Here is a 27,558-nt window from a genome sequence, read left to right as displayed (position 1 = left end):
CACACACAGTCTTAGAACAGAGGTGGGGTGTCCAATAGGATAAGAAGGGTGCACTGCTCCACCTGCACCCATCAGCTGCTCCTGTATGCTACTACCACCTTCCCTGCTAAACCGGCACAAGAAGAACAAAAAGGCATTTCCAAACTAAGACAATTCTTTCCCACAGCTTGATTTGAAGGGAAAAGCTAGAGACATATACCGTATTTTTCGCTCCATAAGACGCACTCCCCCCCCCAAATAGAGGGGGAGAAAGTATGTGTGTCTTATGGAGTAAATAAAGTAAAAAAAAGGGTTCAGTCACCACCACCCAGAAGCCTCCCACTGCCATGCTGGGGGGCCTCTGAACTGGCACCAGAGACTGCTTGTTGTTTGGACCTCACCATTCTGCCCTGCTGGCTTTTCAGGATCTGCTTCCTGCAGCCTACCTGGAAAACCAGCAAGGCCAATAGCAGTAGGCAATGAGAATAGGCAAGGACCAAAGGGAAAAAAGAGTGATTCTAGAAAAACCAGGAGAAACCACAAACACAGTTCCCCACTTAGGCAGTTGATTTTCCCACATTTGGGGAAATCATAGGGGTCAGCACATCCAAAGTGCTATAGATGAGCCTTAACCTGGGAAAACCACTTTTACAATAATGGTATCTCCCCTGCCAGGTATGAGTTGGAGTGGCCCCTGAAAATTCTTCCCTTTTCTGTGCCCTATCCCCCAAAGGCATGGTGACCTCCCAGCTGCACCTCCCAGCTGCACCTGCTTGTGTAGAAACGTGCATGCTTGCCTTAAAAATCTGCTTTTTCTTTAAAAGCTGCTTGTTTTGGGTTAAACCCTGTTTGGGTGAAAAGGTGCTCGTTTGAGTTGAAACCTGCTTGCCTGGGAAGCATTTCAGACCAGCGCCGATCAGCCGTTAGGTGGGGAGAGGGGAGGGGGCAGGAGCAGGAGCGGAGAAGAGCAGAAAATGGCTGCCGTCTGCTGGCTTTTAGCTGTTTGTGGCTCTTTTTTGACTGTTCTGGGGTCTACCAAGGCACTGTGAAGAGCAAGGCTCAGTCTACAGTACCCGGTAAATGACTTTCTTTTAAGTTTTTAAAAGTTTCTGACCTTCCCCCCCCCATAAAAAATGCATTAATTAATTTTCAATGCATTTCTATGGGAAATTTGGATTCAATTTGCACACTTTTCAACTAGTTATGGGCATCTAATAGAGAATGTATTTCCAAAGGGTGTTGCAGCAAGGAAACTAACTGTGCCTTGTGACTTCTAACTGGATTACAGTACAGTGGTGCCTCGCATAACGAGCGCACCATTTAACAATGAATCCGCATACTGATGTGGATTTTGCGATCGCTAATGCGATCGCATACCAATGTTTCTTCGCATTGCGAGGGGGAACAGCTGTTCGGCAGTGGAAAAAGCCTAAGAAACGAAAGTCCTTCAGTAGAGCTATTTAATAATCATCATCATGTATATCATGTATAGCCAAGTTAATTCTGACTTATGCCGATCCTTTTACAGGTATAGAACCATCAGAAGTTGTTTACTGTTCCCTTCTTCTGAGGGTGCCCTGCAACCGTGCAGCTTGCCCCAAGGCATGCATAACTGAAATATGGATGGGCAGGGAAGGGGGTGTTCCCATGACTCCTGCCTGTCCTTCTGGTTATGCAGTCCAACACCAGAGTAGACTGGAGGGGCGGGGGGGGAGTAGCCATTGTGTACAAGAACACCCTGGAGGTTGTTAGGCGCTCGGTGGCGGTGGCGACGGGTCTAGAGATCCTCCACGTGTTGACTGGGGCCAGGGATGGTTTTTGGGATCTTGCTGGGTTACCGCGCTCTGAGACCCAGCCATTTCCTTACCGGAGCTGGCAGATTTCGTCTCTGTGGCACTGTTGGTCCTCCTTGATATGTCAGCTGCCTTTGATGCCATCAACCACAATATTCTCATGGGGAGGCTGAGTTGGGAATCAGTGGCCTGACTCTTGCCTGCCTCCATTTCTTCTTGGAGGACCGTCCCCAGAGACTGGAGATTGGAGAGTTCCTTGGCCCCATGGAGCCTCAATTGTGGGGTTCGGGCTTGATCATCTCTCCAATGCTGTTTAACATTTATATGAGGCTGCTGGGAGGGGTCATCAGGAGATGTGGGGTTTCATGTCATGAGTACACTGATGATCCTCAGCTCTACATCTCCTTTTTTCCAACAACAGTGAATGCTGTTTCGTCCCTTGAGCACTGCCTGGAGGCCATTCAGCAATGGATGCAGGAGAATGGACTGAGGCTGAATCTGGGCAAGATGGAGGTCCTTTGGGTGGGTGCCCCAGACATCAGTGGTTTGGGAAACTCTCGCTTTTTTTGGGGGGGGGTGACTATTGTCACCGAGAGGTTCACAATGTGGGTGTACATCTGGACCCGGCGCTCACCATGGAAACCCATGTGGTGTCAGTGGTCCATTTTGCACACTTCCATCTTCGGCGGATTGCCCAGCTGTGTCCTTATCTTCATTTGGGGGCGCTCACCACTTTGGTCCATGTGCTCAGTCTCAGGATTAGACTACTGTAATACACTCTACATGGGTCTGCCTTTGAGACTGATGCGGAAACTCCAGATGGTGCCGAATATGGCATCCAGACTTCTTACAAGGGTGAAAAGGTACGAACATATTTCCCCCCACACTGGCTGCCTTGCATTGGCTGCCCATTTGCTTCTGTGTTGATTTCAAAGTCCTAACGATGACATATCAAGCCCTAAATGTTTTAGGACCTCGATATCTGCCAGAGGGCCTCCTCCCACCCAGAGTCACTCATTCCAGCCAGGCCAGGCAGCTGAGGGGCCTAACACCAAGGGAGGTCTGGAAGGAAAAAACGAGGAACTGGGCCTACTTGGCAGTGGCCCCTCGCCTTTGGAACAACTTGCCTATGGAGATCTGCCTGGCTCCCTGTCTGGATGTCTTTAGAAGCAAAGTCAAGACCTGGCTATTTCTGCAAGCTTTCCCTCCTGCTGTATCCTAATTCACATCTTGCCATCTTGGATTTATAGTATATGTTCACTGTTTTAACTGTTTTTAAACTTGTAATACTGCCCAGAGTAGACCTTTGGTCTAGATGGGCGGGGTAGAAGTCCAAATAAATAAATAAATAAATAAATATCTAGCAGCAGTGCTGCCCAACACTAGCAAAAACATGGTTTAAGCCTTGAACTGAAATAAAAAAGTGTATCTACACTTACCTGTACATAAAACTTAGGGACACTTGCCAATGCATTTGCTATGTTAGTTAGGATTGCATTTGAAGGTGGGGGATACAGATATTTGAGGCAAGAATTTACAGGAAAAGTTAACCTGTGAAGAAACCATAAATATTTAACATTAATAAGACACAACACAATCATATTTAAAAATTTTGATTTTGAAAGCATGAGCTAAAAACATTTAGCTCATAAGCAATTCTAAAATATTACAGACACTATTAAATTGTACACTTTCTTAATGTATCCCCTTGTTCAGTGCTATGCACCTTCTTTTAAACTCTGTATTTTGTTCTGAAGGCTTGCTAAAGCCGGAATCAGTGGCACAACAGCAGGACCCAAAGATGCATGCAAGTGGTTCCATTAAGCCTAGATATACTGTGTATGTCCTTCTATAACAATAGCTCCTGATGACACATAGCAAGTCGCTTATGAAACTAAAGAGAATTTCAAAGCCTAAAACATGGCAATACATTGCTCACATTAAACATGTTATTATGTGCTTGCCATATTAACATTTTAGATGCCAGCCCATGAAAAATTACACTTACGGGAAGAAATATTTTTGATTCATACAATATTCAAATCCTAACTCATCACTGTAGAGAGAAATTTAAGAAGTCTTAAAAAACCCAGACAAGTTGAGGAGTCCTGAAGACTGTGGCCTTTTCAGCAGGTAAAATGGCTCTGTTCCTTAGGTATATCTGTTGGTTTCATATAGAATGCAGGATTTCAAGTTTTAGTCATGGCAGATAAAAACATCTCTTGGAAATCTTAAGGAATGGTAATTTGAATGATACAAGTTTTAAAACAAAGAGAACGTGACCCACTTTTAGAAGCTAGAATAAGCAAATGACTTGTTTGTAAAAAAATTTTTTTGTAAAAATGCATTTCAATGTGTACAACTGACACTTAAATACTAACCCATGGCTAGGAGCAATTCCAGTTTCAATTTTGAGGCAATTTAAATCTTTCTTCTCCTTCTCTTCTTTGACAGGTTCTTCGAGACTGAAAAAAACCAAGCATATACAAGAGCACTGTTCTACATAGCAAAATGGTATGGCATGCTGAAATGACTCTAGTTTTATTGTGATGAACTGGCTGAAATCCTACTGCTTTGTTACACATACAGAAAGCAAACATCACAACATACAGTTGCTTCTACCTGGCTAGTAATAAGTGGAAATCTTGAGTTCCTCACAAGCCAGTGGATACAAGAATCCCAGCCATGACTCATTAACTGCCATCAAGAAGCAACTAAATGTTGCGCCAGTTGCCTTCCACATCCATAACAAAGCAACAAGACTTTTCAAAGAAACCAAATCATGAAGGAAAATTTTGAAGCTGCCAATTCTTTACATGGATCTCTATGATTTAAAGTCCATTTGGAAAATTCTGATGAAATAGAGGACAGTAGTAAAAACATTAAATATCTTACATGAATTATCAATTATTGACACTCTTGTGGAGTCATTAATATAATTTGATTCATTAACATAAATCACCATTCAAATATTTTCCTCATACTAAATCCTTATTAAAATTATATAGAATCCTTATAACCCTATGAAAGTACCAAAGAAAATATCCAGACATTGAAAAAAAATTATAGGGCATTATTTTGTTTTGTCATAATCTTTTCTCTCTCTCTGGCAAAACAATTCACTGCTTCACTCAGAGTCCTTAACTTGCTCATAACCTATGCACAGAACAGCCTGAGTAGAGGTATCTTCCATAACAAGGTCATAATGGATAGAAAGAGAACAATCCAAGTCAACTATGCAACTGCAGTAACATCCTTAAATCTACAAACATCAGATGTATGCATGCAATCTAAATGTTTCTGTATTTATTGCAAAAAAATTGAAATTAAAAATATAAAAATAATTCATCTGAAACTATAACAGTATCCACATACTGTACCTTCTGTCATTTTCAGACACAGAAGATTGGCTCTGAGCTCGAATGCTATCTTGGTCTTTTGCATACTCAACTACTAGTGTATGGCCTAGAAGGTTCAGCTGATGTAGTTTTAATAAGGCCTTCAAATAAAGAAAACATACAACATTTAATACATTCAAAAAAGACAATCTATAATCAATTTTAATCTCTTGCTTCCCCCCCACTTCCAGTTCACTTTGCTAATTCCAGGCCACTGGGGGCGGGGGAGCTTATTTGGACAAGTAAAATACTTTTAATTTTCCTTAATGACCAATGCCAGAATTTTCAGTTACAATCATATCTACAAATGCAGAATAAGCCCTACTGCCCTCAGTGGGACTTACTTCAAATTAGATACAAACAGGTATAGATAGATATACAGTTTCCATGACAACTGTCCCTACCTCCCCCCCCCCCCAAAAAAACTGGCTCAGTATTTCTTACTCATCCAGAGGTGATTTATCAGTGGTTCCCAACCTTGGGCCTCCAGATGTTATTGGACTACAACTCCCAGAAGCCTTCACCACCACCTCTGCTGGCCAGGATTTCTGGGAGTTGAAGTCCAAAAACATCTGGAGACCCAAGATTGGGGACCACTAATTTAAGTGACAGAAGAGACTACACCCCATTTCCACTGCTGCACCCGGGGGCGGCAGGAGGAGCAGAGCTTGATATTGTTGACAATTTTTTTCCTGTATTTCACCAGTTCGTAAGGACTGGATTTTTCTATTCCACCAATTCTGGTTTACTGAAAAGATCAAGGCTCGCACAAGCCTATATACATATGCTACAGTGTATATACATACACACAAGCAGCACAGGGGAAGCAGACCAAGGAGAAATGAGAAAAGGGAGATTCCATGACCTGCATCTGGCCTGCTAACCAAGACTTCCCCTCAAGCATGTTTTCTGTCAACCTAGTAATATTGCACCCGAAATCTTGTTGGTGCAGTTCCACCTGGGAAAGGCTGATGACATACATCATCAGGAATGGCCATTTATCACCGGGACCAGCAGTACTGACCTTCAGATATTAAAAACTCCTCCCTATCCCAAGGCCCCTAAAGGCTTGCTTAGGACTAAAGGAAGAGCCTGGACTGGGGCAAAGATAAGAAACTTTTAATTAGTGCATGCATGAACCTGCACAAGCAGGATTTCAATCAATGTTATTTAAATTTCACAGAAACCTGACCCTAAACAATTTTGTTCTGAAGTCCCACTAAAATTTCAATAGATCTTATTGCCATGTATGTATAAACTTTTTAAGACTTCTTTTCAACATATTGCTTCTGTGTTGGGAGGTAATTTGATCAGGAAAGAACCCAGCAAAGTAAAATGTTTAGTAACAGTCTCAACACATACCTGAGCAGCTGTACTTTCATTAGGGAAAGTAGCAAAAGCTGTATGTTTCTGAAAAACAAAACAGACACAGATTTTATAAGTACAGATGTTAATCAACGGTCCCTCTAATTTTCAGCCCTACTGGGTGGGGCTCTGCTTCTAGCATGTGCGATTCCTCACCCACGCATGGGATTCTGTTCCAACCGGAACCAAAGGCGCTGCTGTGGATGCATGGAGCAGGAGGAGATCTGCACGGAAGGGGGTAGAGTCGCAGGCGCACATCTCAGAGAGAACCTTGTTCTCAATGCAAAATACAGTTTTTCAGCACTTATTTTTGTAATACCAATAGAATTGGGAAATGAAAACAATTGTACCCCAAACAAATATCAGAATAAAATATCAAGGAAGACAGAGAGAACAGTTCTATTCTGTTGCACACGTCGACTCCAGCAACTCTTATCCCTAATGGGGATCACAGTTCCCTAGTTACCCAAATAATATTTCAATTTTTTATCTTTAGCCACAATCACTTTGACTGATTCATTACTAAGTTATCATACTGATCAGATAGAAAATAGAGTACCAGCTATGAAATTAATTAATTCTCACTAGAAACACAAGTCTTATTCACAAACCTCATCACTGTATATCAGTTTTCTGAATGTCTGTGCCATTATAAAACAAACCCTTTAGATCAAGGTTTAGATGAATTTAGAGTTATCACTCTTCCTGTCTAGTCCTTCTGACAAATCTTAAATAACATAAACCAAGGTCACTTAAACCAGGTCAATTACCTCTGAATACCTTCTAGTCATCTTTTCCTGGTTATAATCAAAATGGCTTAAAACATGAGGGGGGAAAGTTATTCTCTCTTCACCATGGTCACCGTGGTGTGAATAATGGATGTCAAACTGGATAAATGGATGTGAAATTATCGTTTTGATTTACATTTCTTAATATCTTTAACTTACTAACCAACATATCTTTTTAAGCCAGAAGGGGATACCACAATCACTTAACAATTTTGATTTATAATCAATTTCTATTCTTGCTACTGTGAGCAAAAGTGCTATCAAATATTTCCACAGCAGCCCTTCCTTTTCAGCAGTGAATACAGACTGTAATAGTGAAGTCACACGCTTCTATACTTTTTGGTGTACAATATCAGATGCAGTGTTCATTACCTCACTCTAGAAAATGGCAACTTTGAGACATTTCGTCTGCATATGTAAAACTGTTCCTTCCTCCCCTCAGACCCTCCAGCACTTTGGTGAAAGTTGCAGTACAAACATGGCAGATTTCACAGGACATAAGTGTCATTTATAAGATGCTTAATTTAAGCTAGCAGAATCCAGTTTTACCTTTTGTAGCAGCAGCAGAAAACAAATCATCCATTGATTTCAAGATCTCTTAAAAAGTTGTATCAATACTCAAATCTATCCTTTCTCTAAACTAACCATATCCAGATTCTCCATTCTTGGTCACAATTTTGTTTCTACATCCCACTGATATTAATTAACCTCCTTTGAATACTCCAATAGCTCATGTATTTCATAAAGCGTATTATTTACAATTAGAACAGTTCAACAGATAAGGTTTAATGAGTGCGAAGCAGAGGAAGGAATTACCAGCAACAAAGGGAAAAGGCTTCTTCACACTGTCAATTAACCTGTATATTAAGGGGTGTGGTTGCACTGCAGGTTAAACCGCAAAAGCCTCTGGGCTGCAAGGTTGAAAGACCAGCAGTTCAAATCCACACAACAGAGTGAGCTCCTGTCGCTTGTCCCAGCTGCTGCCAACCCAGCAGTTTGAAAGCATGCAAACACGAGTGGTGGGAAGGTAACGGCGTTCCGTGTCTAGTCGTGCTAGCCACGTGACCATGGAAAATGTCTATGGACAAACGCGGTTCTATGGCTTGGAAATGGGGATGAGCACTGCCCCATAGAGTCAGACATGACTGGAAAATTGTCAAGGGGAACTTTTACCTTTTTATTCTCCCCTAAGAAGGTTGCCTGTCATCTATAATGCCATCTTTTTGCCATCAGGCAAAACTGCTTTTATGCACCTAGACATCTAAATTTACTGCAAATATTTACTGTCTTATGAAGGGGAAAGCCTGCATTGGCGGGGCGGAAACCCTGGCCCAGCAGCGGATGGCGGTGGAGAAAGGTGGCGCTTGCGGCGAACCCCGGGAAAGCCTGCAGCGGCAGCACTGGAAGCTCGGGAGGCTGACCCAGCCGGGATGGTCCAGTGGCTCACCTCCCGGCGGCGGTAGCAGCAGCGCTGGAAGCCCGGGAGGCTGAGCCTCCCTTTTCCTAACCGTTGGGGCAAAAGAGCTACAAAGAAGCAGTCTCTTCGCCACCAAAGGTTTGAATTTCCCGCCCCTTTCCCCTGCCTTTTTCGTTCGTATCTTGAAGCTGCGGCCGCAGGTAGAAGCACAATTTTGCCACCAGAGTCGTAAATTGGATCATTCGTAGTTAGGGATGTTAGTAAGTAGAGGTTCCACTGTATTTTTTCCAACTTGAACACTGACTGCATTACTCCAGCCTCAAACTGTTAGTCTTTTTTTTTATAACTGCACTTAAGTACTAATACATATTTATCTTGCGGTGGACTAAAATCACAAGATCCTTTTCAAAAATCATGATTACAGAAGAATTGCACAGTTTTCTTCTTTATGAGAAAGTCAAAATTATGAGATGAATCAATATGCAAAATACAGCCAAGAAATTTAAAAAAAAACCTGAAACTTGGAAGAGTAGGTCTGAAGGAATGAAAAACAATTGTCTAATGTAAGGATGCATCATTGGAGACCAAGGTCAAGACTCTTTATACTATTCCATTCCCAAAGATTAGCTACAGATGTGAAAGCTGACCAGAAACAAAACTGACTCCTTCAAAATGTGGTAGTGGAGGAAATTGGTACCACGAGAAAGTCACATACACACGTTTTTGATTAAATGAAGCATGAGATCACTTATAAATTTCCATTGCTTCTCCTTAGGAAAAAAGACAAAATAGTTAGTTAATTTCTCACAGAGAACTAAAATGACCAAACTGAGGCTACTGAACTTTGGATATACCATAAGACAATACTCACTGAGAAAAATAATAATGCTACAAAAAGTGGAAGGCTGCAGGAAAAGTGAAAGACTAAACTTCTGTTCCAGAAGGGTTTTAATTGAAATAACATCAACTGTGGGTCCTGATGGCAATTTTAATTGTGTTTTAATCATTTTATCTTTTATTGTATTTTAGTTGAATTTTAATTGTTGTAAGCCGCCCAGAGACCTTTGGGTAGAGTGGGCGGCATATAAGTTAAATAAATAAATAAACATCACAAATTGACTCAAATGAAGAAAGTGAGCGGGGCTTTTAATAACCGCACTTTCTGAAAATCCTTAATAAGGCCGTCTTCAATTAGAAACAACACACAGCAACAAACTGTGCTACTATTAGCCAGCACAACGTTTTGTTTAGTGCCACAACATGCGCTGTTGCCACCCTTTGATGGCCCAGATATATATATATATATATATATATATATATATATATATATATATATATATATATATATATATATATATATATATATATATATATATATATATATATATATATATATATATATATATATATATATATATATATATATATATTTTGCACAGGCAGGAGATCCGGGGTGGCAGAAGACGGGAGGGCTGTCTCAAGAGGCAACAACCGTGCTCTGTGTTCACTGTGTAAAGTGGAACACCTCATCCAGACGGCCTCGCCTGCTCCTTTAACCAAATGCGCGGCAGAAGCAGAACAGGTGCCGCTCTCCCCTTCGTGCACAGACACTTCACCTGTTGAGTTTCTGCCTAGCTCCTGAAGGGCAACCCGAAATGAAAATCAACAGCTCCAGATAGGCTGTGATTAATTGCCTTATCACCACCGCCACCCCAAAAGCACAAAACGGGGAGTGCAATCCCCACAACCGACTCCATTTTCCCCTCCAGAACCGAGGAAAGGAAGCACCGCTAGTTCAGGGGACAGATCCTCTCGCTCAACCCGGACGGAGACGCTTCGTTCCTCACCAGTCTTCCGTGGTCGGACAGGACTCGCACGGACGCGGCTCCGAAGTGCTTCAGCAAATCCTCTTTCTCCGACGCCGTCAACACGGCGGGCAGATGCCGCACCAACAGGGTCCGGTTGCTTTTCCCCGGCCGCGGCTGCCCGCCAGTTTCCTCTGAACCGGGCGCCGCCATGTTGCTGGCACAACGGAGGCGGCTACAACAAGACTGCGCATGTGCCGTCGGAGAGAAGGCGCTCACAGGAAATCTCGCAAGCCTTCCCAGCATTAAACTTAAAAGTTTATTCCAGGCAGGATAAATCTCGCGAGACTAGAGCTGAAGCCCAAGGGGTTCAGTCAAGTTGCTATTCTTTCAGCACTTTTGGTTTAAAATAGAAGTTGTGTAGCCAGAGGCTAAAGAAGGTATAGTCCCTGTAATCAAGCGTATAAACGGATGGCAAACCGAATGCTTCCTAACGGATAAGATGCCTCCTGAGGAACTTCCCCTTTTTTTTTTTACATCTGTTGAAACTGCAGTGGGAGTTCTGTTGCTTCTTTCGCATGTGGTCCAAATTCCCCTTGTTCCCACTCTGGTTTCTCATATATTTTTCTTGTGCCTATAGTAGACAGTCCAGCCTAATACCTATGATTATATCTGCATATAAGAGAAGGACAAGCTGGATTTCGAAGGGGCAGAGGAACTAGAAACCAAATTGCTAACATTCTCTTGAGTATGAAGAAAGCCACAGAGTTCCAGAAAAACATCTACTTCTGCTTCATCAGCTATGCAAAAGCATTTGTGTGGACCACAAGAAGCGATGTATAGTAGTGAGAGCAGGACCATAAAGAAGGCTGACCATCGAAGAATTGATGCCTTTGAATTGTGGTGCTGGAGGACGCTCTTGAGAGTCCCCTGGATTGCAAAGAGAACAAACCTACCCATTCTGAAGGAAATCAACCCTGAGTGCTCACTGGAAGGACAGATCCTGAAGCTGAGGCTCCAATCCTTTGGCCATCTCATGAGAAGAGAAGACTCCCTGGAAAAGACCCTGGTGTTGGGAAAGTGTGAAGGCAAGTGGAGAAGGGGACGACCGATGACAAGATAGTTGGACAGTGTCATCAAAGCTGCCAGAATGAATTTGACCAAACTCTGGGAGGCAGTGGAAGACAGGAGGGCCTGGTGTGCTCTGGTCCATGGGGTCACGAAGAGTCGGACACGACTAAACAACAACCAAATATCTGTGTATATTAATTTGAATTGTCACAGGTAAATCTTATTTGAGTTTTGTTTGTAACCTTGTATATTGTCTGTGGTTCGTGTGCCTAGGAGAGACTTTTTTGGACTGAGGTGATTGTTTATCCAACATTGATTAGTCCTTTCTGGTCTGGAAAAAGACAGTTCTGCCAGCAGACAGACATTTTTGGTAGAAGAAAAAGCTGTGCCTCATCCTAAACCCCTACCAATGGTGTATCTTTGAGTTAGGATGACACTGACACATTGGTATATGTAAAGACAGAAGAAATGAAGGGGGAAAAAACCAGAGGATTCCAAATCGAAGACAGTGTCATCTAGATGTCTCACAGTTTTTAGTGAGTGATGATAAATGATAAAGTAATTAAGAAAATGTATGATTAGTTGCTTGAAATTAAAATGCATGATGAGATGGTAAAAGAATGTATGATTAGGTGGGCACAAAATATAGGACATAATATTGATATTGATCAGTGGTTGCAAATATGGAAAAATAACATAAAGCTCACAAAATCGGTAAATTTCAAGGGGAACATATATAAGATGTTTTATAGGTGGCATATGAATCTGGAAAAATTGTCAAAGATTTATACAGAGATGTCAAATGTTTGTTGGAAGTGTGAAGCACAAGAGGGAAGCTTTTACCATATGTAGTGGACTTGTAGAGTAGCAAAACAGTATTGGATAGCAGTACATACTCTTACAAAAAATACTGCTTTGTAATGTTCCACGAACCCCTGAATTGTTTTTATTGAGCAATATACCAGACAATATAGATAAGACAAAGAACTACCTAGTTTTATATATAGTCACTGCAGCCAGAATACTTTATGCTAAGAAGAAATCGGAGTTACCGAAACAAGAGGAACTCATTGAAAAGATGTGGGAAGCGGCAGAAATGGATATTCTATCAGTGTTGTAAGACTGTCCAATACAAAAGACAACTGAACGATGGGATTTATTATACAAATGGCTTGAGTCACCAGATAGTGCTAACTAAGATGTAACTGTAAGTTGAAACCTAGAGGGCAATCAAATTGTAGAAAGGCAGAAAATGGACTTGATAGCGCAACATGAACAGATTGGATGACAGTACATTTTGTGTTCTCCTTCCCCCCTTCCCCCCTTCCCCCCATATCCCCCTCTACCTTCTGTACTCCTTACCTTATCCCTAGTTCAGGGGTCAGGGAACTTTTTTACCTTTTACCCCCCCCAAAAAAAAACTTTATTTCCACCAACATTACCCCCTTGATTCGAAAGGAAGGAAATCATACATTATTTGAATTAAAAATATTATTGAATCTACACAGCTGTGTACCAAACTAGCAGGATGCACCAAATTTGATAAAGATGTGCACTATTTTGGCTGGAACACATTGCACTCCAGCCATGGTGTGCTATAGGGAGTAGTAAGGTGTCCTACGTGCCTAGCAAGTTGCATTAAATTTTTGCTAGCTCGCAGAGGATTTAATTATCAGTGGCTGCCAGAGTGGTGCTAGCAATGACATGCTTGCTAGATACAGCCAACGCAGAATTGAGGGGGAAGCTTTCCCTACCACTTTAATCATTCTATGTATGGTGTGCAAAAAGGAACAAACCAGGCTAAAGGTCATGTCACACATCTTGGTGCCACAGCCCAATATCAAAGGACCAGTGTGCTTTTTTTTATCATCATCAATGGAAAACTCAGCAGTGGCCAGAGGATTGGAAAAGATCAGTCTGCATCCTAGTCCCAAAGAAGGGAAGTGCCAAAGAATACTGTACAATTGCACTCCTTTCCCACGCTAGCAAGGTTATGCTCAAAATTCTCCAAGGCAGGCTTCAGCAGTATGTGGACCAAGAACTCCCACAAGTACAAGCTGGATTTCGAAGGAGCAGAGGAATTGGAGACCAAATTGCTAACTGTTAGTTCTTTTTCATAGTCAGTCAGTCAGTCAGTCTCCCTCTCACACACACACACACACACACACACACACACACACACACACACACACACACACACACACACACACACACACACACACACACACACACACACACACACACACACACACACACACACACACACACACACACACACACTCCATTTCCTCCCTCCCTCCATTTTCTATAATTACATACATTTAAATAAGTTTGATGAAGTTCTTGGTCTCTCGCACCTTTCTTCCCTCCTTCCCTTGCTTACTCCGTGATCCTTTCCCTCCTGCTGCTTGTTAGCAGTCATTTCTGGAGGAAGCAGTCATTCAGAAGCCCCCTGGGGTTGATTGATTGATTGCTTGGGGCTAATCCACAACTGCAACCAATCAAGGAGCTTATCTCCCGATCTCTCAACTGACGGAGGATTTACAAGTGCCTGCTGCAATTAGCAGCAGTAACAGGGAGAGGTAGCTTACAATTTGAGATTTGGCTGCAGAGGGTGGGGGTGGGAGGGAGAGAGGGAGGGGTGTAGCACTCTGTTCATTACCCCCAGGATTTTCACTTTTACCCCATTTGGGGTAATTTACCCCTGTTCCCCGACCTATGCCCTAGTTGTTAAAAATAAAAAATAATTTTTAAAAAAAATTCAGTGAGTGGTGGGCATTTTGTGATCACAACAAAAGTACGTTCCAGAAGTGTTCTAAAATAGAGGTGGCTTATTATTCAACACAAATTAATGGCTTTTAAAATTCTGTTATAGTGTCAAAATATTCTTTAGAACTTTTTTAATAATCCTGATTGTGATACCATCTAGAACAGATAATTTTTTTTCTTCAGAAACATTTTTCAAAGAGTTATATAGAAAGCTTTGCAAGATAAGAATGAAGGTGGACATACATACACACACACACAGAGAGAGAGAGAAACCGGAGACTATTTTCAATTTGAAAGGAACACCTAGGGGAGCACTTATATGTAAAATAAAAAATAAAAAAAGTATGCAAATTGACTGAAGGAATTGGAATGGATTTAAAAATATCAATTTACATGAAGTATAGCTCTGAATATTGTTGTTGTTTGGTCAGGGAGCATTTTTTTAAAAAGACACTAAGTAAAATTTCCTCCTCTTATTGGCTACCTTTCTTTAATTTTGCCATCTCGAATACTGACATAGTGATATGCCAATATGGAAGAAATAAAAAAAAATTAAAATAATACCACAGCAGCAAGTGGCCAGCACAAAGGTAGGCACAAGACAAAGTTCCAGTAACAATAATTTTAACAGCCCGTTTAGCAACCTCAAGTAATGCACAACATAGTTTTAAAACAAAAGTTTTACCAAGAGGACATAAACACAGTGATCCAAATACCATGTCACTACCATGTGACTTTAATCCCATTTCGAAATCTCCAATCCAGCTATCAATTTCCAAAGTGTAGCCATACTCTAAGACTATTGAAAAAAGAGTATAAAACAGTGAAGACAAGGTGATAGCTCAGGATTCTTCATTAAAAAAAATAAAATGGCCAAGGAGATTTGGTATTCTATTATTCACAGAATGCACATTAAAATGTTATCCAAATATTTTCCTTTACACATAGATTTTATGAAATCTGTGAACTGTAAGCATATATCTCACTGCCATAACAGGTTTTAGAGGCAAAGGGGGGGTCTTAAGTTCACATGTGGATTTTTCTTTTCCTCTAAGCTATGGTTTTTCACTTTTGAAAATAATTCAAACTGATATCACTTGACCAACATCCTGCATTGGGTCTCATTCATGAAAAAATAAACTTACAAGATTCTTTAGCAGATAAATGATAAGACAAAGGCAAACTTCAATTCAGTTTGAAGTCCTTCAAGACAGCTCATTAATCTTCACTAACTTTGATAAATAAAAAGTTCAACTGACCTTGACATTGGTAAATCCTTTACTGTGCACTAGCCACTCTTGGGATACCAGACTATTCATTTTAGAGCTATATTTATGCTTGGTTTTTTTACTTATTTCTTTACATATGGCAATAACAAATATCGCCAAGAGCCAATTTAAATTATTATTGAAGGTGATGTCTATGTAAGAGGAAATGTTTAGCGTATTCTAAACATGTAAGCTGGTCCTTAGTCATTTTACACAACCGAGTTACAACAGTTATAGCCGAACCGCATGAAAAATAGTGCATAGTTATCCCAACCAAATCTTGAGCTAATTTTCTGGAAAATAAGCTCGTTAATACTTTATTAGAGCCTCAGGATAGCAATTGACCAAATAATTTTAGTAAGGAAGAATGTGTAGAGTTGCCAGCCTCCCAATGACTCCAAGCTTTTGAGTTACAGTGGTGCCTCGCATAGCGACATTAATCGGTGCAGCAAAAATTGCTGCAAAGCGATTTCGTCACTATGCGATTTTAAAAAGCCCATAGGAATGCATTGAAACCCCCTCAATGCGTTCCTATGGGCTTAAAGCTGACCTTTAAGCGAAAATCCTCCATACGGCGGCCATTTTCGCTGCCTGGTAAGCGAGGAATCTGGCCCTAAACACAGTGGGTGCCCATTTTTTTACCTGGTGGCCATTTTGGAACCGCCGATCAGCTGGGGGAAAATCATCGCTTTGCGATAATCGGTAAGCGAAACGGTACCGATCATCACAAAGCGATTTTTCCCCATTTAAAACATCGCAATGCGATCGCAAAAGCAATCGCAAAAAGTTTTTCGGTATGTGATTTCGTCGTTAAACGGGGCGCCCGTTAAGCGAGGCACCACTGTACATGTTTCAAAATTATAATGTGAGGTCCATGAAAGTTTTGCTTCCCCCACTCTCTAAGGCAACAATATGTGTGGTTTCTTTTAGATATACGGTAATATTATGTAGGATATCTGTAATATCAGACATATTAAATAGGCACAAGGCAAAATTAGGTGGTGGTGATCTTGGTAGTTACTGTGAGACATGCAGTGCTGGGCAAGATAAACTAAAAATCTAATTCTTAAAATATTGTCTTCAATCTAGACTTAAGCATACTGTAAACACATTTACATTAATGGAATTTAAAATAGACTCAGTGTTGTGCAGCAGATAGACTTGGAGATTCAGATCCTCTCTTGGCCAAGGAAACTCATGGGGTGTGCATAATGGTAAAACCACTTAGATATCTTCGAAACCCATGTAGAGTTGCCATAAATTGGATATGACTTGAGAACTCTTGACAGACAAATCAGTCACGAGACCAATGTATGTCCCATTTATTTCACTTGGTTTTTATGAAATATGGTTGTATCTAAATGCAACTGATTAACTGTAGATGAAAGAGACAACTTCTAAATGCCTCCCCCAAGAAAATATGTGTGTGCCAAGGACTATACATGTGTTGCCTTTATTTATTTTATCTAGAATCCAATTGGTGTTTATATAAGGTTTGCATAACTTGCCACAGCAAACTGTCACAGCTATTTGACCAAATGTCAGTGAACATTTTTACTGCAGAACATTTTTACTGCACATGATCAAGATGTCTCTTGATATCTCTGCAATTAGCTACAGTCAGTTAGCCTTATATACACACCAACAGGATTCTGGGCATTGTGCTATAACATAACAAGTAATTTGAAACACAGTTTAAGTTTTAGTCTTATGTTTTAGTATTGTTAGATGCCTTGAGAAGTTTATTTTGACAGAAGGAAGTTTATACATTTATTAATTAGAATGTTCAAGTAAAATCTATCTGCATGAGTCTTTAACAATTTGACAACTACTTAGACCTTAATATTTCATTCCATGCGTAATCTACAAAAATCCAAAGGAATCTATATGAACATTAAACAATACAAATGTAAAAGAATATAACACATTTATTAGACCACTAAAAATCAAGCAATTAATGCATGCTTTCATGAAATAAAAATCCTACTTCTTTAGGCACACAACAGAAACTTGTGAATAGTGCAGAAAAATTATGAGTGTCTCAAAAATACAGGGCAAAGTTTGCCAGCCACAATCCTCTTGAAGTGTGTTTAAAGTTGGTCACAGTCTTCCTTTATGGCTTGGGGGCCGGGAGAGACCATACATGAAGAATGTGTGTGGTAATCTTTGCCATGTACTTTTGGGACATTCATTTATATTTTTTTTCTCTACTGCTCACAAGTTACTGGTGTATGCCTGAAGAATTGGGATTTTTATTTCATGAACGTTTGCATTAATTGTTTGATTTTTAGAGGTTTAATACAAGTGTTTTACATTCTGCATACTTCTACATTTGTAATGCATAATTAAGTACATATCCACTTATTTTCTATCCCTTAAACTAAAGAGTCCCAAATGTGGTAATGTGGCCTTACAGAAGAGTTGATCCAGCCCCCCTGGTTATTTTTGTTGCCCTTTTGTGCATCTAGGTCAACAATATCTTTTTTCTCAGAGGTATACGGTATTTCAACTGTGGTTGCAACATAAATTTCGGCATCAGGCAGTTCTATTTTCAGTTCTTTTCCTAATGGCCCCGAAGATGGAATTTTCCCTGTTTGGAGCAGTAATGGAATGAGTCTACATTTTCATTGAGCTATAAATCACAACCCCGCATTTCCCTTTCTGGACCAGTTGTTGCCATCCCATCAGCATACAGATGAAACTAGGTTTTTATTTTATTTTATTTTCCCCTAATGCATATCACCTTACATTTGCATACATTAAACCATGCTTGTTTTCTACGTCTGATTCCTTGGTTTGAAGAGGTCTTTGTGGAGCTCATCACAACAACTTTCTGTTTAGTTATCTGCATCTTCAACTCCTCCCCTCCCCCTCCCCTCTTCTCTCTCTTTCCCCATCTCCCTCTCATCCCTTCTCAGACCTGGTGTCCATTTTCAGTCTTCTTGAAGAATTTGTACAACTGGACTCTAAAACAAACATAGGTGTAATTACTGCATGTAACCAATAACAATTAGGATGTGAAATTGATATTTCGCTTAGCTTTCATTCCATTTCGTTCTATTTCTTTATGTCTGACAAAGTGGACAGGTCCACGAAAGCTTACATTAAAATATAATAGTTAGTCTTTAATGTATGACACGTTTTTGTCTTTTGTTTCTTCGGATTTCGCCTCATATATTTCTGTTCTAATTTACTCTGAATAATTTGCTCTCCTTTAGTACTGCACACTATAAATGAAACACCATCTCTGCCAAAAGTTTTCAGTGTAGGGATTGTCAGACAACCCTTTTATCCTCCCTCAGTCCCTCTAGTCCAGATGATGTTATTGAAATATTCGTTAGGAAGTGCAGTTATTCCCCAGCTCTGGATCTTTTGTGGAAAGTGTGCAGATGCCATATCATCTCTTGGAGTATGCTGCCCACTCCTTCCTGAACATCTGGCCAGAACCTTTGCAGCTGGATCTTAGGAGGGCATGTCTTCTGAGAAGCCACACTGAGACTTGCTCAATAACAGTATGGAGATAAAACAAAGCACATTTCAAGGTTGCAGATTTGTGTATTCATTGCTTCCTTTGCGCAGGAGTGAATTGAACATTAAAGTAAATCAGCCATTCTAGTTCGTTAGGATCGGATGTGTAGGCACACAGTTACACCGCGGGAGCTGTGCCTAGTGATGCACCAGAGATGAAGAATTTTCCTTTCTTAAAACTTAGAATTCCTAGAATCGGTGGTCCCCATGATGTTATCTAGCTAGCTAGCTATCTCTTTTTTAGAATTATAATAAAAAAGAGAGGTAACTTTCCCAGCCTCTTGATAGCAAAAAAGGAAACTTGAGGTGAGCATCTGATGAGGAGTTCATCATGCCACAGTGCACATTGAACTCATCACTAATTTTTGATTGCTCAGTTTGAAGCAAGCCCTATAGATTTCCTCAGAAAGAATGATAATAATTGCTCAGTTTGAAACAAGCCATAGCCCTTCCTGAGAAAGATGATAATAAGCCTCCTTTTCTTCAGAAGGATACTTGACATAGAGCAGCTTTAAAGCTACACCAAATGTGTCCTCAAAGCTGCTTTGGTGAGTTATTCCTAGCATTCTGCTAAGTTTAGTTAGCAAATGGTCTGTTTCCTCTTACTATTTTTTTAAACTATTATTTCTGGAATGTCTGTCTCCTCGTGTTTTAATAAATATACAGGATTGGTCATTAGAGGGTTTTTTTTTAGTTCTCTGTACCCCTTCATGGATTGCTGCCTTGTCATGGCGAAGGGGCTTGGGTAATTCAGAGAAGCTATGGGCTATGTTATGCAGGGACACCCAAGACAGACAGGTCATAGTGGAGAGTTCTAACTAAATGCGATCCACCTGGAGCAGTAACTAGCAAGCCACTCCAGTATCTTTGCCAACCCCCCCCCAACAGAAACAAAAGGATAAAAGATATGACACTGGAAGATGGGCCCCTCAGGTCGGAAGGCATCCAACATGCTACTGAGGAAGAGCGGAGGACAGGTACAAGTAGCTCAAGAGCTAATGAAGTGGTTGGGCCAAAGCCGAAAGGACGCTCATCTGCAGATGTGCCTGGAAGTGAAAGGAAAGTCTGATGCTGCAAAGAAAAATACTTGGTAATACTTGATCCTGGGAGTCAGTGAACTAAAATGGATGGGAATGGGCGAATTAAATTCAGACTATTATCATATCTACTATTGGGGGCAAGAATCCAGTAGAAGAAATGGAGTAGACCTCATAGTCAACATTACGTTAGGCATCCTTCAGTCTCGAAAGACTATGGTAATGTGCTCTGTATGGAGGACTTGGAACAGCATCTAGTGTGGCTGAGGAGGCCAATTCGAGAATGACAATCTCTTCTACACTGAAGACAAATCCAATCTGTCCGCTGCCCAGCTCTCTGGTTTTGCTGCTTTTGTGACTTCCTCTTTGCCTCAGCCTGCTGGGCAAGGGTCTTTTCAAATTGGGAGGCTGTGATGAATCCGACCATCAGCCATTCTCATGACGTGCCCAAGCCAACGTAGACGTCGCTGTTTCAGTAATGTGTTCATGCTGAAAATTCCAGCTCGTTCTAGGACTACTCTGTTTGGAACTTTGTCCTGCCAGGTGATACCAAAAATCCATCGGAGGCAACGCATATGGAAGGTGTTCAGCTTCCTCTCCTGCCGTGCACAAAGTGTCTAGGACTCACTGCAGTACAGGAGTGTGCTTAGGACACAGGCTCTATAGACCTGGATCGTCATATGTGTCGTCAGCTTCTTATTGAGCCATACTCTCTTTGTGAGTCTAGAGAACATGGTAGCTGCTTTGCCAATGCGTTTATCCAGCTCGACATCCAGAGAGAGGGTGTCAGAGATGGTTGAGCCAAGGTTCACAAAGTCATGAACAACCTCCAATTCTTGTGTGGAGATGGTAATAGAAGGAGGTGAGCCCATGACTTGTGTTTTCTTCAGGCTGATTGTTAGTCCAAAATCTTGGCAGTCCTTGCTGAAACGATTCATGAGTTGTTGGAGGTCTTCAGCAGAGTGGGCAACAATGGCTGCATCATCTGCGAAGAGGAAGTCCTGCATGCATTTCAGTTGGACTTTGGTCTTCGCTCTCAATCTAGAGAGATTAAAGAGCTTTCCGTCTGATCTAGTCCGGAGATAGACACCCTCGGTTGCAGTTCCAAAGGCATGCTTCAGTATGACAGCAAAAAAGATCCCAAAAAGTGTTGATGCAAGGACACAGCCCTGTTTCACTCCGCTTCCGATGTCAAAGGGGTCTGATGTTGAGCCATCAAAAACTACAGTGCCTTTCATTCCCTCATGGAAAGATCTGATGATGTTAAGGAGACAAGGTGGACATCCAATCTTGGGAAATATTTTAAAAAGGCCATCCCTGCTAACCAGATCAAATGCTTTTGTAATGTCTATGAAGGCCACTAAGAGTGGCGGTTGTTGTTCCTTGCATTTCTCCTGCAGCTGTCGGAGGGAGAATACCATGTCAGTGGTGGATCTATTAGCTCGAAATCCACACTGTGATTCTGGATAGACTCTGTCTGCAAGCACCTGGAGCCTCTTCAGCACTACACGGGAAAGCAGCTTCCCTACAACGCTAAGAAGAGAGATGCCACGGTAGTTATTGCAGTCGCCCCTGTCTCCTTTGTTCTTGTACAATGTGACGATGTTTGCATCCTTCATGTCCTGTGGTACTCCACCTTCCCTCCAGCAGAGACAAAAGACTTCATACAGTTCGGTGGTGATGATCTCCTTACAGCATTTCAGCACTTCAACAGGGATGTTATCCTTTCCAGGTGGCTTGCCGGAGGCGAGGGAATCCAAGGCCGCTTTTATTTCTGCTAAGGTTGGTTCGCTGTCCAGCTCTTCCAAGACAGGCAGGCACTTGATATTATTTAATGCTTCTTCGGTTACTACAGTCTCTCTGGAATATAGCTCAGAGTAGTGCTGTACCCAGCGTTCCATCTGCTGTGCTCGGTCCTGGATGAGCACACCTGTAGCAGACTTCAAGGGAGCAGATTTCTTCTGTATTGGACCTAGGGCCTGCTTGATACCATCATACATTCCTTTGATGTTACCTGTGTCCGCTGCTATCTGTATCTGAGAGCAGAGCTGGAGCCAATAATCATTGGAGCATCTCCTGACAGCCTGTTGGACTTGGCTACGAGCAGCTCGAAGAGCTTGCAAGTTGTACTCGCTAGGACAGGTTTTGGATGCTGCTAGAGCTCTTCTCTTATCCTCGATGGCTGGCATTAGCTCCTCCGGGTGGGCTTCGGACCAGTCAGCCATCTTTTTGGTCTTCTTGCCAAAGGTGACAAGGCAGTGTTATACACAGCATTCTTGAAATGTTCCCATCGTTCAGGTGCATTTGCATCAGCCGGACCTGGAAGGGTTTCCTGAAGTGCTTGGACAAATTCCTCCACTTTTCTTTGATCACGAGTCTTGCTGATGTCAATACGTGGTCTTCCTTCCTTTTTCGTGTGATATACTCTCTTTGTTCGCAGTTTTACTCTACTGCACACCAGGGAGTGATCAGTATCACAATCAGCACTCTGGTAGCTGCGTGTGATCGTAATACTAGGGAGGCTAGAACGTCTAGTGAGGATCAGATCAAGCTGATGCCAATGCTTGGATCTTGGATGTCTCCAGGAAACTCTGTGTTGCAGCTTCGTATTAAAGAATGTGTTGCTGACACAGAGACCATAATAACAGCAAAACTCCAGCAAGCGTTGGCCATTTTCATTCATCTTTCCAATGCCAAAACGGCCTAGACAAGTGGGCCAAGAATTATGATGAGCACCAACTCTAGCGTTAAAGTCTCCAAGAATGAACAGTGCCTCTCTTTCAGGGACATTTTTGATAGTAGCTGCCAGATTGTCATAGAATTTGTCTTTCACTTCTGGAGTGGATGACAGTGTTGGTGCATATGCATTAATGAGGGTTACTGGTCCTGCTGATGAGTGGAGCTGCAGAGACAGGATTCTTTCACTCCCCACAGTAGGTGGAACAATGCATCTCAGAATAGTATTTCTGACTGCAAAGCCAACACCATATTCCCTGGTCTCATTCGATGGTTTTCCCTGCCAGAAAAATGAGAAGTTTTTTTTTCTTTGACAGAACCCGAGTCTGGCAATCTTGTCTCTTTCAGGGCAACAATGTCCATCTGCAGTCTACTTAGTTCCATGTCAATGACAGCTGTCTTGCGCACTTCGTCTGTTTCTTGGAGGTCGTCAGGAAAGCCGTAGTCAGGAAAGCCGGGGGTCATTGTCCGTGCATTCCAGGTGCCCAGCTTTAGGGCAGAATTTTCTTACGATTGTTGCATGGTGCACGGTTATTGATCTGCTTGTCGGGTTTGACCCTAAACCCCACGCACCACATGAAGTTAACAGACCGTGGTGAGGTAGCACCTTACTGGCTGGGGGCTGCCCAGCTTAAGGCGGGCGGTATTTACCTAGTGAGCTGCAATGACCTCTCCCACCATCAGAAGTAGCCCCTGGCATTATGCTCTGTGCCAAATGAGCAAAGACTTATAACCGGTAACTGCTACTTCCCGTGTTGTTTCGACGCTGTATGCGAAGCTGGAGTGTCCTCTCCAGAGCACGAAGCCTGGGTAAAATAATATGGAGGAGAGGCTGTTACCCAGGCTGCAAATCACCCCTCTCCACGTCACTGAAATAGTCCAGTGGAAAGGCAAGATCCAGTACAACTGGTTCCAGTGACGTCGCAGGAGTTGGCAGAATGACACAAACTGCCTCTGGGACTCCGGCTCTGGATTTTGCCTCAAGGTTATCTCCTGAAGCCCTTTCCATAAGTGGATATAGCCACAAGGCAGTGGAGGTTTAAAATCGAAGTTTTCCTTCTCCTAGATGGGCTGTCTTCCAGGGCTGATAAGCCCCATCTACCCGGCCGTAGGCAGTACACTGTCATGCAAACTGTATGGAAATACTGCTTATGCTTTTTCAAGTACAGTGGTGCCTCGTTTAACGAGTGCCCCGGTTAACGATGAATCCGCATAGCGATGGCAAAAAAGCAATCGCTTTTGCCATCACTTTGCGATGTTGCCTATGGGGAAAAATCGCTTTGCGATGTTTTCCCCATAGGCTCCATTTTCCCCCAGCTGAGCGGCGGGAGCCTCCAAAGGACCGCTCCCGCTGCTCAGCTGGGGGGAAATGACGGCAGTAGCCTCGGAAGGACCCTTCTGAAGGGTCGTTCCAAGGCCACCGCCGGGATTCCCCTTCGGAGGGGGCATTTTTCCCGAGCTGAGCGGGAGCCCTGCCACTCAGCTGGGGGAAAATGCCGGCGATAGCCTCGGAAGGACCCTTCCGAAGGGTCCTTCCGAGGCCACCGCCGGGATTCCCCTTCGGATGCCTGAAAGGCATCCGGACCCCTGCTGCCGCCGCCGCTGCTTGGATCCGCCCTGCGGTCGGCTACCCCTGCCATGGTCGGACTCTCAGGAGTCTCACCATGGATGGGGTAGCCGGCCGCGACGGATCCAAGCGGCGGCGGCGGCGGTAGGAGCTTGGATCTGCCCCCCCGGCCGGTTCCCCTTGCATGGTCGGATCCGACCATGGAAGGGGAATCAGCCGGGGGCTGGATCCAAGCGGCAGCGGCGGCGGTAGGAGCTTGGATCCGCCCCCCGGGCGGTTCCCCTTGCACGGTCGGATCTGACCATGGAAGGGGAACCAGCCAGGGGCCGGATCCAAGCGGCGGCGGCGGCGGTAGGAACTTGGATCTGTCCCCCCGGCCGGTTCCCCTTGCACGGTCGGATCCGACCATGGAAGGGGAACCAGCCAGGGGCCGGATCCAAGCGGCGGCAGTGGTGGTAGGAGCTTGGATCCGCCCCCCGGCCGGTTCCCCTTGCACGGTTGGATCCAACCATGCAAGGGGAACCGGCCGGGGGCCGGATCCAAGCGGCGGCAGCGGTAGGGGCTTGGATCCGGCCCCCGGCCGGTTACCCCATCCATGGCCGGACTCCTGAGAGTCTAACCATGAAAGGGGAAACCGGCCAGGGGGCGGATCCCGGCCGCCCTCCTCCCAACCCTTCACCCCCTTCTCCGCCACCGCCGCTGGGCTTTGGAAGCGGCTTCCGAAACCCAGCGGCGACGGTGGAGATGAGGGTGAGGGGTGGGTCGGGCAGAGGCGGGAGGAGGGGGAAGGCTCCGCCGCCACCGCTCAGTCGCGCTGGCCAGCAGTTTCGTGGCCAGCGCGTCCGAGAGGCCTCGGGGGAAGGCTTCTCCACCGCCTCTCGGACACGCTGGCCGGGCGCGGGGCGGCTCCAAGCAGCGGCGGCGGGGGCAGGGGGGTTCCGAATGGCTTCCAGTGCTTTGCCTGGAAGCCATCCGGACACCCTCTACCCTGTCCCCGCCGCCGCTGAGAGCCTTCCGATCTCTCAAAGGGCTTTCTCCAATGTGGGGGGAAGCCCTTTGAGAGCTCGGAAGGCAAATGTCGGCGGTCAACGGTGGCTTTGGGGTCCATCCAAAGCCACCACCGACTGCTGACATTTGCCCCCAGCGGGGCTTTGAAGCTCCCACCACTCAGCTGGGGGGAAATGCCAAACGCCCCATTTTCAGTCAGCTGGTTGGCGCTTCCAAAATGGCCGACCCGCTGTGCTGCCTTGCTTTAGAGGCACGGAAAATGGCCGCCCCTATGGAGGAACATCGCTGAACGGTGAGTTTATCCCCCATAGGAATGCATTAAACAAAGTTTAATGCGTTCCTATGGGTTTTTCCGTTCCGTTTAGTGATGTTTTCGCATAGCGACAATTAATCCAGAACGGATTAACGTCGCTATGCGAGGCACCACTGTAATGCTTTCTAGTTACCAGTATACTGTTGCTCAGAATGATGGTGGTGGTTTTTAATTTTGGGGGGAAAAAATCAAATTATAGTTATATGGCTGCTGCTGCTGCTGCTGCTGCTGCTGCTGCTGCTGCTGCTGCTGCTGCTGCTGCTGATGATAATAATAATAATAATAATAATAATAATAATAATAATAATAATAATAATAATAATAATAATAATAATAATAATAATAATAATAATAATAATAATAATAATAATGAGTGTGACACTCTTTAAAAATCAAGCTGGAATATATATATATTTAAAAATGCTTTAATAAAATTACATCAATGTTTAGAACAACTATGTACCAAATGGTGTTAGGCTCATTATTCTAGAACACCCTGCCATGGTATCAGTGGAGCCAAGAACTATTTTTTGTGTCACTGTGATGCGCAATGGGCAGTGGAAGGATCAGGCAGTTCCAGTGAGTGAGATGGCCCTGGCCAACTACTGGTCTCTCTACCCTTGCCCTGTCAGACCTGGAGGGAGGTTCAGCAAAGAGGCTGAGGGGGAGATGATAGGGGGCTGGAGAAAAGATAAAATGGGGGTTGAAATGGGGGGGAACCCCTCACGAGAAGGAGCTTAGCTTTCTTCTAAAACCTATTTTGTTGTTGTTTAGTCGTTAGGTTGTCTACGACTCTTCATGACCCCATGTACCAAAGCACTGTCTTCCACTCCCTCCCGGAGTTGGGTCAAATCTAAAACCTATGGCATACATTAAATCAAGAGGATTTTTGTGCTGCTGAATAACTCACACATTGAAGCTTGGACACAAAAATTACACATCCATTTTAGAGAAGTGCTTGGAGAGGCAAGGAGGAAAGGAAATAGATCAGAAAAGAAGGATTTGCTTTAATAAGCCAAGGAAACACAATGGAAGTTTGGCAGAGGAGGTCTTTTTAAGTCCCCCCCCCCCGAGATAGATGACTGATCCCATTTAGAGGATATGACCTTTAAATCTGAATGCGAATCTTCTGGGGAAAGCCAGCCAAGTTGCTTTCTACCAAGCAAGATGAGTGAGGTGAATTATTCCTTGAAGGGAATTGAAGAGAGAGAAGGTAAAGCAGAAAATACTGTACTGTTTCAACAACTGTCCATTGAACTGGAGAGCAGGAGGGAAAAGTGGAGACTTATACTGTGTTGCTTCCTTACCAACAGGAAGTCAGCACTTCTAAGGAAAGAAACTGGACACCATGCCACCCGAGATCTGGACACCATTCCACCATATGTCGGTTGCAGATAAGTCTTCCTCATTGCCACCAGGGTTGCATGAATTCTGAAAGTGTCTTTTCTGGGGTATTAATCTGGCCCAGTGTAGGAGTCCCCAAGACTTTTGTCCTGGCCGGTGGCTGGTGATAAAGGAGCATGTTGGGTTGTCTGGGGCTCTCACTGCCTTGGTGAGGGAGGTCCTACTCTTTGGGGAGGTCTTGATTGCCCTGCCCGCTGGAAGCACCATGCAGGCCACTCTAAGTAGTCCTGACAAACATGTTGATGGCGGAGAGAGAGTACATGTCATCCTTCGGAGGCAGTCATGAGTGCTTAACTGCTGAATTGTATCAGG

The 27,558-nt window shown here is 43.4% G+C and overlaps 1 protein-coding gene, 1 long non-coding RNA gene and 1 pseudogene across 5 annotated transcripts in view; 1 reads left to right on the top strand and 2 right to left on the bottom strand.

Annotated features, from left to right (window-relative positions):
- RNPC3 (RNA binding region (RNP1, RRM) containing 3) overlaps positions 1 to 11,121 on the bottom strand; it is a 25,446-nt gene extending 14,325 nt beyond the window's left edge. For all 4 annotated transcript variants that reach the window (XM_072998025.2, XM_072998024.2, XM_072998026.2 and 1 more), the window contains exons 1-5: positions 10,588 to 11,121; positions 6,533 to 6,580; positions 5,153 to 5,271; positions 4,154 to 4,237; positions 3,212 to 3,323 (exon numbers count right to left, since the gene is read on the bottom strand). In XM_072998025.2, coding sequence (XP_072854126.2) covers positions 3,212 to 3,323; positions 4,154 to 4,237; positions 5,153 to 5,271; positions 6,533 to 6,580; positions 10,588 to 10,851 — 627 coding nt within the window. In that variant the 5' untranslated portion in view covers positions 10,852 to 11,121. The remainder of the gene's footprint in view (positions 1 to 3,211; positions 3,324 to 4,153; positions 4,238 to 5,152; positions 5,272 to 6,532; positions 6,581 to 10,587) is intronic.
- On the bottom strand, positions 508 to 662 carry LOC140707115 (U1 spliceosomal RNA; annotated as a pseudogene).
- LOC144588655 (uncharacterized) lies at positions 10,964 to 27,558 on the top strand. The gene is made up of 2 exons (XR_013544305.1): positions 10,964 to 12,152; positions 27,156 to 27,558. It is a non-coding gene; the product is annotated as an uncharacterized LOC144588655 (long non-coding RNA).

The sequence above is a fragment of the Pogona vitticeps genome, chromosome 4, assembly GCF_051106095.1.
Source record: "Pogona vitticeps strain Pit_001003342236 chromosome 4, PviZW2.1, whole genome shotgun sequence".
In the NCBI taxonomy this organism is placed as follows: domain Eukaryota; kingdom Metazoa; phylum Chordata; class Lepidosauria; order Squamata; family Agamidae; genus Pogona; species Pogona vitticeps.
This window is presented reverse-complemented; position numbering and strand designations above follow the sequence as displayed.